Below are 13,073 nucleotides of genomic sequence, written 5' to 3' on the forward strand. Positions count from 1 at the left end.
AACAATTTATTTGATTGTGTTGTACACCTTTACTCTAAGTAAACCCATAGAAATCTTATAGTTCATGTATATGAGAAAAGGAAGGTAAAGGAAGAAAGAGTAACCATTGATAAGATGGGTACAAAAGCCCCTTAAACAATGATAAACCTTGAAAGCTAGGCAAACATGGTTATTTAGTTTAAAGTAGGGAAAAAACCTTTCTTTATTTTGGCGTGTTGCTACTCCCTCCGTATTTTAAAAAGAGATACACTTTGACCGACACATTGTTTTAGGAGAGTGAGTCGAATTTATTGAAATAAGATGAGAGTGGGGTAGTGAGTGAATTATTTATTATAGTAAAAAGATGATGTGAGTAAGTGTAGGGACTACAAGAAAGAAAGAAATATTAATATAATTGGAAGTGGAACCAAAACATGTCAAAAAAGGAAAGTGTATCGCTTTTTAAAATACGACCGTTTAAGGAAAGTGTACCTCTTTTTAAAATACAGAGGGAGTATTAGTTTGTTATTGTCTGCATCATGTCAAATGTGGCAGCTGAGAATTACTATATATCTATTGTGATGTGCAGGTTACTATTGTTCATAAGTGAAATGATTTTCTCGTGCTTCATTATCATATACTTTTGGTATTGCGTGTATCTTTCAATCTACTCTTATTAATTTAGATTAATGAGCAACAACTAAAGAAAGCAAAAGCAACTTTGACTGATGAATCTACTAAGATATGTTGTGAGGTGTGTGCTGAAAAGGTGACTGCAGGGAATACACCACACACTCATTATAACAAAATTGGTTGGAGTAATGTGATTAAAAAGTTCTATCAACGAACCAGAAAGAAATTTGATCAAAAGCAACTGAAAAACAAGTGGGAGAAGTTGAAAATTGAGTAGACAACATTGAAGAATCTCATTGAAAAAGAAACTGGATTAGGATGGAATCATGAGCGAAACACAATCGATGCACCAGACAATTGGTGGGGAAAATAGGTACTAGTAAAAGTAATTCTAACTTTGAATAAAAATCCCACTTTCCTAACCAGTTGTAATTAATTGTTTTGTGTATTATGTAGGTGAATCCCATTGTTCCAAAGTTTCGATACGGAGGCATACAAATTTAGCCGAGTTAGATATTATGTTTAATAAGATATATTCTTCATCTACAACTTTGTGGAACCCATATTCACAAGAAGAAACAGAAGTAGAAGACGAGTCAAGACTAGGATATGACGAAGATGTGGAGCAAGTGAACATCATTCTTGATGATAGTACAACTCAAACTGAACTACAATATCATAAAATAGTAAGTGAGGATATTGAGAAGGCGAAAGGAAATGGGAAAAAAATACAGTTGGGAAATAAATCTAAAGTTAGCACAGTTAAGCTAATGCAAAACGAGCTAAAACGTATTGTTGGAGCAATAGAGAGATTTTCTCAATCTAGTGCCATAATAACATCAAGAAGAACTGACCTTCCTGGCTGTAGCATTCAAGAATGTTTACGTTTTCTAGCTACAACTCCGAGGATAGAGTTAGGAAGTGAACTTTACATGCTAGGAACTCGTTCATTTGTTAAACCAGAATGTTGATAGATGTTTGTTGCTATTCCAGATGAAGATATAAGGTCTTCTTGTCTTGAACAAGAATTAGTTAGAGAAAAGAACCTAGAAAGGGAGAAGAACGCTTCTCGACGTTATATTTACATTTCTATTGTGTGAAATGAACCTTATCTATATATTTATCGTTATATTGTGACTTTTTTTTATGTAGGAAAGTATTACGTTGTTGATGACGGTTATCCTAATATCAACCAATTTTTGGCTCCTTTCAAAGGTGAACAATATCATGTTCTTGATTTTCGTCGTTCAACACAACCTCCAACGAGTTATTATGAAGTTTACAATTGTACAAATTCCTCCTTGAGGAACGGTATTGAGAGGACATTTTGTAACACCCTAATAATAGCATTCTGTCACAATCGACCCAAAAGTCGAACAGAACGCATCCTGCCCCTTTGTAGCTTGATGAATTAAGCCTAAATACTGGAACATTGCTTAGAAACCCGAGATTCGTTAAATAAAAGGAGAAATAGCAAAGCCAAGTGGTTAGTTTTCTGAGAACCACAACGCACCTCTCAAGGGTGCGTTGTAATGTGTCCCTCGCATGATTTAATCGCTTTCATCACCCTTTTATAAAATTTTCACACTATTAATTTGATTGATCTATCACGCCTAATAAGATAATACCTTGGACAATTGAATTATCATGCTAGGTACCTTAAATCAATCTAAATAAGATAATCACGATCGACTTAGTATTATATGTTGCATATTGCTAAAATCAAATCAGAATAGTTTAATAGTTTAACGCATGTCTCTTCAATTATTTATGCTGAGCTAGTAAGGATAATCTGCCTCTGGAGTATTATCGATGAGCACTCCTCTCGGTAGCTACAGTCCCCCGAACTCTCAATCTCTGCCCTGCGGGTGTACGTTGAGCGATCCCCACACCAAGGATCACAAGGGAACCTATGGCCGTCATGGTCGAACATAATTGCACTCCCTTTATGTCACGATAACCGGGTTTTGTCAGTTTTTCTCATTGTCGTTAAAAACTGAATGGCGACTCCTATATTACTAGTAGATTGGGTGTAAACTCACAGGAAATCCAATTACACTTGATCTGACGACGTCACGCCCACGAGGGACGAGGTCACGCATTAGCCTCGTGCTTTTTCGACCCCCTCACAGTGATGACTCCACTGGGGATGTTAATGAAATACTCGTGCTCGTAGGTAATCAAAATAGCCGAAGGGTGAAACGATCCTACCCCGCGTTTATTTCCCTATCAAGTTGGGACGACCTGAAAATCAGCATATTAATGTGAACGGACAGAACCGCATAACGAATCTTGGCTCCCTTGGCATGTTTCATCTCGGGAGTTCGGAATAAGGATACCCATCGCCACCCGGGGGGTGCATACGCTTCGAATGTTGTCCACTCGGCACTTTCGCTAGTAGTACACCTATCCCAAACCCAATCGCTCTCCCACTAGGTCCCTCTCATTGGTGCATTCCCCCTTGGCTTACATCGTGATTGGCCTCTTGGGACGAAATTCTCTTGTGAATGCACTTCCCCGACCGGGCCATGTGTTGGATCGACGATAGAAGAGGTACCAAGCCGGCGCAAATATTACCCATAGAAGCCTATCATAAACTACGTGACATATTATTTTGCTTCATGTTGTAATGTTAGTTACGTGTAGCGAATTATGTGATTGTGTGTGACAAATAATACTAGAAAACCAACGACCCTAAAAATTGCCCAAACATTCATAAACACCAAATTGGCCAAAGAGTTATACCAAAATACGTGTTCCGCAGCCCCGGGCGATCGCCACAAAAATAAGCGACGCCCAAGACAACCTGTAATGAATCCCACAACGCTGCACAACGGGTAAAGGACGTTATTAGGCGAGCACGCAAAATTAAGTCGTATATACGAAAAAAGGATACGCGAACAGAATACGAGTACCAGTCAGGGACGCATTTTCAGCGCCCCTGACTGGGCGCCAATCATTTTCAACGCCCAGAGCTGGGCGCTGAAGTTGTTGCCTGGCCTTTTGGTCAGGCACAACAGCCTCGGTACCCGCGCATAAAGTATACGTAGCAATAAAAAAAATCGTAACAAATTTGCTACGAGGACGTATGAAAAAAGGCATTCGATTTTAAGAACGACTTATAAAATAAATAACTCTTTGTGTCGTTGTTAGGCTTCCTATAACGACTATGTTCGGCACTAAAATCGAGCATGCCGATTAAAATAACCTTGAGTGTCACACGGGCAAAAATTTTCGAAAATATAAAAGAGTTCAAAGTGCACACACAATAGTCCAAATATACTAGTCCGACTTAAGGGTAGTCATAAAGTGTCTAAAAGGCCAACTCATGAAATAAACTAATGTGTCTCCTACTCCATAATGTTGATACAGGGCCCCTCAATACCTACCCGTGATAGCCATCAAGGATCGCAATGGAAGTAGCATATCCTGAACATCTACTCCTAGAGGTCGCACAAACCCAAGAGATGCATGCTCTGGGACACGACCCTCTACGTTCTAAAAGGCCACTCGCCTCAAAGAACTGCACAATGCCAAAAGCCTCCCCCCACGCACATGCTTTCGGGCTATTGTTTGGGTCAGAAAAGAAAAGAACAAGGAGCAAAACAGAAATCATGGCATTGGCCCTTCAAGATGAATTATTTGATCCCACTAAACTGATCGCTCCATCACCCCTAAAGGTCGACCAAACCCAGCAAGGGTGGCGCAAGACCTTCAAATGGACTAATGCTCGTGGAATGAAGTTCAAGATATCTGCGAGAGAGGGCCCAATGTGTGAAGAATTTGAGTCTGAATCCGAGTCCGAATCCGAGTCTGAACCTAATAAAGTTGTAATCCCTCCCAAAACTAGTTTAGACCCGGAAATATCCACTCCAGGAGATCTTTTTGATGTAATGCTTCACGACTTTAATAAGATAAACAAAACTTTTGAGTATATGCCGCTTAAAAATCCGAATAGTAATGCAGAATGCCTCGCCACTAATGAGCACGAAAAAGATCTAGAAGATGAATACACCAAATTAATAAAAGCCGTAAATGAACAAGAACTCAAAACCCCTATAATTGAGAACACAGAATCGGTAAATATTGGAACAGAGGAAAATCCTAAATTCATTAAAATTGGCCTCACCTTAACTCCCACTGAAAAAACCTATCTAATCTCCACTTTACGGGAATTCGAGGGTGTCTTTGCTTGGTCCTACAAAGACATGCCCGGAATAGATCGAGAAATCGCTGAGCATAGGATTCCGCTGGATCCCAAAATGACGCCAGTAAAACAAAAGCTACCACGGCTTAAGCCGGAGATAGCCTTGAAAATAAAAGAAGAAGTCACTAAACCATTAGACGCGGGCTTCATAAAGGTCTCCAACTACCCAGAATGGGTGGCCAATATTGTCCCCGTAGCTAAAAAAGATGGACGAGTGCGAATGTGCGTAGATTTTCGAGATCTCAACAAAGCCGGTCCCAAAGATGACTTCCCTCTACCTCACATTGACATATTGGTAGACAACACAGCAGAACATGCGCTTCTCTCCTTTATGGATGGGTACGCAGGATATAACCAAATACTTATGGCAGAAGAAGACATGGAAAAAACAACCTTCATTACCCCTTGGGGTACATATTGCTACACTGTAATGCCTTTTGGTTTGAAAAACGCGGGGGCCACCTATCAAAGAACAGCCACCACGTTACTTCATGAAATGATACACAAAGAAATCGAGGTCTATGTAGACGACATGATCGTCAAATCTAAAGACCGGCACGGTCACCTCCCGGCACTTAGGAAATTCTTCACCCAAATCCTAAAATATAACATGAGACTAAATCCACAAAAATGTGTGTTCGGGGTAACCTCCGAAAAATTACTAGGATATGTGGTTAGTACACGGGGAATCGAGATTGACCCATCCAAGATTAAAGCCATTACCGAAATGCCCCCACCAAAAACTGCAAAACAGATAAGGGGCTTCCTAGGAAAGCTACAATACATTAGTAGGTTCATTTCCAAGCTTACTATGACTTGCGAGCTAATATTTAAAAAATTAAGAAAAGAAGAAAAAGCCGAATGGGATGAACAATGCCAAACTGCCTTCGATAAAATCAAAGAATACCTAGGCAAACCACCCGTCCTTTCCCCTCCTTTGCCCGGAATTCCTTTACGTCTATACCTAACCGTCACGGATACTGCAGCGGGAGCTATGCTCTCACAGTGTGTACATGGATCCGAGCGAGCCATCTACTACTTGAGCAAGAATTTCGTACAGTATGAGACGAGATATACAGAACTTGAGAAAACTTGCCTCGCCCTCGTTTGGGCGTCCAAAAAACTTAGGCATTACCTATTAGCCCACACCGTTCATATAGTGTCACAACTAGACCCTTAAAATACATGTTCGAAAAGCCCGCACTAAACAGTCGCTTATCCAGATGGCTAGTTATGCTCTCGGAATTCGATCTAAAATTCATGCCAGAAAAAACAATCAAAGGAAGAGCGGTATCCGAATTTCTGGCCGAACATGCTACGAATGAGGAAAGCATGGAAGCTTACCTCCTCCCCGACGAGGAACTTCTGATGATACGAGACGACTATTGGACACTATACTTCGACGGTGCATCCAATCAAAAAGGGTGCGGCGTCGGAGTTCTCCTAGTCACTCCCGAAGGGGCCCATATACCAATTTCCGTCAAACTTGATTTCGAGGCCACAAACAACGCCGCCGAGTATGAAGCCTGCATAGTCGGGCTAGAGGCCGCGGTTAGCCTCGGAGTCAAGCATTTACAAGTCTTCGGGGATTCTTCCCTAATAATCAACCACATATCCAAAAGATGGAAAGTCCGAAGCACTAGTCTCTCAAAATATCAAGCCCACTTAGACCAAATAGTTGAGAAATTCGAAAAAATCGAGTATACATACTTACCAAGAGACGACAACCAATTCGCGGATGCACTAGCAAAATTAGCTTCGATGCTCAACATCCCGAGTGAGTGGGACGGAATGACCCTTCGGGTTGAACGAAGAAAAGAGCCGGCTTATTGCTGTGCCATAGACTCCGAACCTGAAAATACCGAAGAAGAACCATGGTATACGGACATCCTTCGTTATAAAACAAGTGGGGAATTCCCCCCAAACACCTCCCCGCGAGCACAAAAGGCCCTACGCCTCCTCGCGTCACAATATAGCATAATCTTGGGAGGATTGTACAAATACACGCCGAATAAAATCAAGTTACTTTGTGTTCACCAAAACCAAGCCCAAAGACTAATGGAACAATACCATAACGGCGTGTGTGGACCTCATATGAACGGCAAAATGCTATCTCGAAAAATATCCCGCTCAGGATATTATTGGACCACCATGGAAACCGATTACCATCACTTTGTGAAAACCTGCCCAAAATGCCAAATTTTCAGTAACCTTAACCACTTACCTCCCTCAGAACTATACACATTCACTTCCCCATGGCCCTTTTCTACCTGGGGTATAGACATAATTGGCAAAGTAACACCCACAGGTGTAGGGGGACACGAGTACGTTTTAGTCGCAATTGATTACTTCACTAAATGGGTAGAGGCAGTCTCCTACGAGAAATTAACGGCCAAGCATGTAGCTCGCTTTCTCGAAAAGAACATATTCTGTCGATACGGGGTTCCACATGAAATCATAAGCGACCAAGGTTCCCACTTTAGGGCCGAAGTCCAAGACCTACTCGAAAAATATCATGTCAAACATCATAAATCCTCTCCCTACAGGCCGCAAATGAACGGCGCGGTAGAGGCAGCCAATAAAAACATTAAAGTCATAATTGAAAAAATGGCCGAAAATTATAGGGACTGGCCCAACAAATTACACTTTGCATTATGGGGTTATCGAACCTCAATCCGCACCTCTATTGGAGTAACACCTTACTCCTTGGTATACGGAATGGAAGCAGTCCAACCAATCGAGCTGGAAATTCCCTCCCTCCGGATCGTCCTAGAAAGCAAGCTACCCGAGGCCGATTGGGTTCAAGCTAGGTACGACGAACTCGTTCTTTTAGACGAATGGAGGCTCAGAGCTTTACATCATGTGCAAGTGTATCAAAAGTGTATCGCAAGGCAATTCAATAAAAGAGTCAAACCTCAAAATATCAAAGAAGGTGATTTCGTGTTAAAAGAGGTCCGTGCACCTACTACGGACCCCCGAGGAAAATTCCAGCCTAATTGGACCGGACCATACTTTGTAAAAACCATCCTACCAGTCGGTGCAGTCCAACTGGCTGACATAGATGGGGCGGAATTTGCTAACCTCACGAATTTAGACCAATTGAAAAAGTATTATATTTAATAAAGTTCACTCCGGAGTTAAGGCATTTAATAATACGCATTAAACTCATAAGCAAGCATTCTGCACACTACTCTAACAAAACGGCATAAGACTCACTATAAAAAAAACGAAAAAGCTCGCAAGAACTTAATTTCAACGCCCAGGGCTGGGCGCCATTATTTTTCACGCCCAGACCCGGGCGCCGATCTTTTTCAACGCCCATACCTCGGCGTCATTCTCTTCTGCCACCAGTTCTACCGCTTCTGCAAGTGTTCGTACTTATTTTTCGAATTATCAAAAGAATCACGAACACTTAGGGGGGTAGCAGACGTGTAATAAACACCCTTTTTATTAAAAATATATAGTCAGAACTACGCAAGACCTGATTCTGACGAAGATACGTAGGCAATCCTTATCAAGGATTCGGTCCGATCGAAAAAAAGGAATAATAAAGTCATGGAACACATCGAGAAGAAAAGACACTACAAGGGCACTATACCCCGACCCATGCACGAGTAAGTACTAAAAGTCCCAATAGGACAAAAAGGTAGCCACAGGAACTTATGAAGGTGCAAGCCCAACAAAGGAGTATGGCACGAGTTGACAAGGACGAAAACCCCAAATGTAGACATGAGAAAATATACATATGTAATACCTCCCAAGTAGTCGGCTAGTCTAGTACATGTGCACTCTTGTAAAAACTCACTCTTTTTTAATACAATATATGGAATCCTTTCTTTTTTCAAAAATTGTCGTTGGTTTGAAAGTTTAGTACCGTCATAATGCTACGTGTTGAAACCTCATTTGATAAAGGCAACCTAGCAAGCCCAATGAAGGCTCAAACATTCTTGCACCGAAGATTCGCAAAAAAAATATAAATCATATATACATGCAAAATACGAGAATAAATAAAATACAAAGGTGGAGGTAAGCCTAAGACTCGTCCTCGGCTTCACCCCTCCAAGCCTCACTGGTCCATCCCGTCCACCCCCCATGGTGTGAGTATCCCCAGGCTGAACCTCCCCAATGCTGAGGCTGTGGCTGCAACTCGGGGCTAGGCTCACGAGCCACTGACAGGGAACGTCGCCCACGCTCCGGCCCAGGTCGTCCCCCAGAAGTGCTCGTCCCCACGTCAGAACGGCGATGCCGTAGGGGCGAGTACCGTTCCTGTTCCCTCTCCTCGGGGCCGCGTCCCCCAAACCCCGACGGCCCCGCGTCGTCGGCCCCGGCTCGCCCTGTCTCCGTCTGTAGAAACAAAAAGAAAAGTAAGTGACAGACATGAGACAACCAAAGAAAATATACATCTCAAAAAGCAGGTACATTACCTAAGTAGAGTGGGGGCTCCTGCAAAAAAGTACGGACCGGGCCCGAACCAACGCGGACATCAGGCGGTTGATCACCTCCACCATCGCATTGGCTGTACGGGCCAGGACCTGAAATGGGAATGTCAGTAACAAAAGAAAACAAAAAGGGAATAAGAAAGATGCATAAATGAAAGGTGCATACCGCCTGTACTCCCTCAGGGAGCGGAGCATGGAAAACCCGGCCCTCTGGGATAATCTCCACAAACTCGGATCCACCCTCCCCAATATATGAGATCCGAGCATCGGGAGGCACCCACCCCCCTAACGCAGGATCAGGATGCTCCTGCACGAAACACGATAACATGAATATATGGGTACGAGCATGGGAATGCAGCAAGAAATAAAAATAAAAAGAGCGACTTACAGCGCCAGGCTCCGGGAGACGAAGAGAATCCAAGACGAACTGATGATAGCTAGCTCCCGCTATCACCAACTCAGTCGCTGGGACGCCCTCCCTCGAATGAACCCTCCAGGCCTCGCCTATCGAACGGGTGGCCAACATGGTCGCAAGTGGAGGATGAGGCACTTAGAAGACTCCAACGGTCTGCATGCGTACCCGCTCCCCCAGATACCAGACGGGGTCACTGCGACCAATGAATAAAACCCATATCTGGCTCAGGGCATAACTATCTCTGACCAAAGCGTAGGCACCCCTGAAAGAGATCCATGGGGTCCAGACCACCTATTTGTGAATACAAACACATTCAGATCTCGCACAAAAAAAAATATATAATAAGAAACGAGATAAGGAAAAGGTGCTTTACATGCTCGGGGTTCCCGTCTCGAATGAGGTCCCACACGGTATCGGGCGGCGGACGCGCCGTCAGCTTCTTCTTCCAGCCCCAACGACGACCAGCAGGGTACTCCAAAGGCCTGTGCCCCTTTCGAGGAGCCTGCCAAGGTAAGTGCTCAAAGGCCCAAAGCTATAAAAAAAAAAAGAGAATGGGCAGTAAAACAAAATGTACATCAAAAAGCCCAATAAGGCAAGAAAGCAAAAGAAGGAGCGAGGCACATACCTTAATCAAGCGCGGCACCCCCGCCAAGGCAATGACGAAATGATGTCTACGGGGATCCGAGTCTCGCACCGCCAAGCTCATCTGGCCTACGAGCGTCGCATAGCCCAAGTCGCCCCAGCGGTACGCGCCTAGCGAAGACACGTGCTCCACCAGGTCTATCCCCCTCGGGTTAAAGGTGTCAGTAGGACTAGACAGAAAAGTGGAAGTGATGAAGTGGAGGTAAAACAACCGGGCCTGTCTCAAAGGCGACTCCTCCACCCCATGCCCCAGGCCCCACATTAAATCAGCATAGGGTATCCCACGGGCCTGGTACGAAGGCAATCTCTGACCCAGCCACGAGCCCATGAGCCTGGTACCCTCAACAACAGTCGGCAGCGGGCCACCAGACCTCAGTCGAACGGGAATCCCCGTAAAGGTCAAGCCCGTCAAAGCGGTGTAGTCCTCGGGAGTAATCGTCATCTCGCCCCAAGGAAAATGGAAGGTATTGGTAGTGTCCCACCACCACCTCATAAATGACCGCAAGAAAGATAGGGAGATGTTGAGTCACAGTATCTCCCAGAAAGTCTCGACTACCGGGAACAGCGAATTCGCCCTCACCAAAGTCTTGGCGTCCGAACTCAGATAGCCAAAAACGGTCTCACTCATCGCCGCACCGTAACCACGGACTGAAGTATCCCTCCTCGCGTGAAGACGGGTAGTCACGTGGTGCTCCAGGTTGTAATGTAAGTCCCGACCGTCGTAATACACAGGACCCACCCATAGGGGTCCTGCACCGGTAGACTGACGTGTCATACCGCGCTCCGCGTAGTCGCTAGAGGACGGCGACGACTCGCAAGACATGCTGGTCAACGACACAACAATAAGGCATTATACCTTTAACAAGATGGCCCTCACCATCTCCAAAAGAGTGCATTCCGCTCATAAAATGGAGTCATACAATTTTGTTCCCTAAAAACATGGTACTAAAGTTCAAATTGAGCAAATACCTCCCTAAACAAAATTAACTCCAACAAAATCAAGATTCTTTCATAATTTGTCACTCATGAATTCTGAAGAACGCACGTAGTATACCAAGAACACCTACATTGCAAGAAAACACTAGAATCGTAGGTGCACTTGGGGGCTAGTATAAATATGTCCAAATTCAACAAAAACCAACATACTTGCGAAAATTGACATGCACAAACTAATTAACATGTCATATAGAACATTTTTCAACTATCTAATTGAAAGAAAGGGGCACGAAATAAAAAACCCCCAAACCAATTTCAAGGTCAAGAACACTCAACAAAAAATACTCAAATTTGACAAAAAGCTTAAAATTACTGAAAATTACTTACATTGGGAGGATTAGGAAGTGATTTGGAGTAGAATTCGTGACGAAAAATGAAAGAAACGAGTGAAAAATGAGTAAGTTGAGGAGGAAGTTTGAACGAAAATGGCGAAAGAATGGGGGAGGAATAAGACGGGTCGCGCCTTTTAAAGACCAGCCTCCCCTTGCATTTTCAACGCCTAACTCTGGGCGTTAGAAATTCTCGCGCCCAGTGCTGGGCGCTGAAAATGCTTCCCCAGACAGCGAATATTCGCTGTCGGGGCATGCGCGAGTTTCCTTTTGTAAGATTATCCGTTGTCTTAATATTCCTTTCCCGCGGAAAAACAACGGTATTCCAAAAATCTCGTTATTTATTAACGAGAGACGTACATAGTGTGGACCCACTTATAGGACACAACCAATTGGAAAATATTGCGACCCACCAACAGGTTGTAATCATAAAAGCCTTTTATAAAAAAATATATAGGCAAAATGAAAAGAAAATAAAATCTTCAATATAAAAACAGGATCGCCATCTTCAGTCGGCGGGGTCTGCGTCACTAACCGCGCAGGTCCTCGGTTTTCGAAAATGAAAAGAAAATAAATTCTTCAAAAAAAACCAGGCTCGCCATCTTCAGCCGGCGGGGTCTACGTCACAAACTGCGTAGGTCCTTATTTTCAAAACATCAAAACAGATTCGTCCACTTCTATCGGACGGGGAGTCCACCCTCAGCGGACAGGCTCACCCACCTTCAGCGGGCGGGGTCTGCGTCACTAACCACGCAGGTCCTTAGTCGCTGCAGCGATAACTCTTCCCGGTTTATCCTTTTCCAAAAATCAAAGGATGGTTTCCCTTTTCCAAAATTCAAAGGATGGTTTCCCTTTTCCAAAAATCAAAGGATTGGTTTTCCGTTTTTCCAAAAAAGAGCGATGTGCTGGATTTTCCTTCGTTTTACGTCCTATAAAAACAAGGGGGTTTTCTCGTTTAGCTAACCCTGAAAATGAGAATATTTAAAACATTTTACCTCGTGATTGGGCTTGGCCAAGCCTAGTTACACTTTATAGCTTTGATTTCGAAAACATCTTAGATACTTCCAATGACAAAGTGAGGGAGTTTCTATACTATCAGTTAACAAATTCCAATGACACGTGAGGAATGTGTTAACACTTCAAGTGATGACCCTTAAGTCAAATGTTATCACTCGGGGGCTCGTGAGACCCTCGCAAAACAAGTCACCTACGCCATGGCTTGTATGACGCACTCCGTCTAGTACTTTGACCATCGTCTCATCTCAAGACTCAGTCAAAGTGGGGGCTAACTGTAGACACCTACTTTTGTCCCCATTCCCGAAAGGGAAGGTTCGATGATAAGAACATAAATCTCCACTTGGCAACGCATCTCCTATAAAATAACGAATCTCAATCACCTTTCATTTCAGCCAAAGCTGCTATTTATAGAAACC

General features: G+C 43.5%; 1 protein-coding gene across 1 annotated transcript; it reads right to left on the minus strand.

The window, feature by feature from the left end:
• Window positions 1-1,821: 1,821 nt before the first annotated feature.
• Window positions 1,822-10,876, minus strand: LOC130471464 (protein MAINTENANCE OF MERISTEMS-like). Its single transcript, XM_056841606.1, has 3 exons — window positions 10,299-10,876; window positions 9,081-9,163; window positions 1,822-1,963 (listed from the first exon to the last, which is right to left on the minus strand). The coding sequence occupies exons 1-3, from the start codon at window positions 10,806-10,808 to the stop codon at window positions 1,822-1,824; spliced, it is 735 nt and encodes a 244-aa protein (XP_056697584.1). The 5' UTR covers window positions 10,809-10,876.
• Between the last annotated feature and the right edge of the window lie 2,197 nt (window positions 10,877-13,073).

This window comes from Spinacia oleracea, chromosome 4 (assembly GCF_020520425.1).
Source record: "Spinacia oleracea cultivar Varoflay chromosome 4, BTI_SOV_V1, whole genome shotgun sequence".
Taxonomy (NCBI): Eukaryota; Viridiplantae; Streptophyta; class Magnoliopsida; order Caryophyllales; family Amaranthaceae; genus Spinacia; species Spinacia oleracea.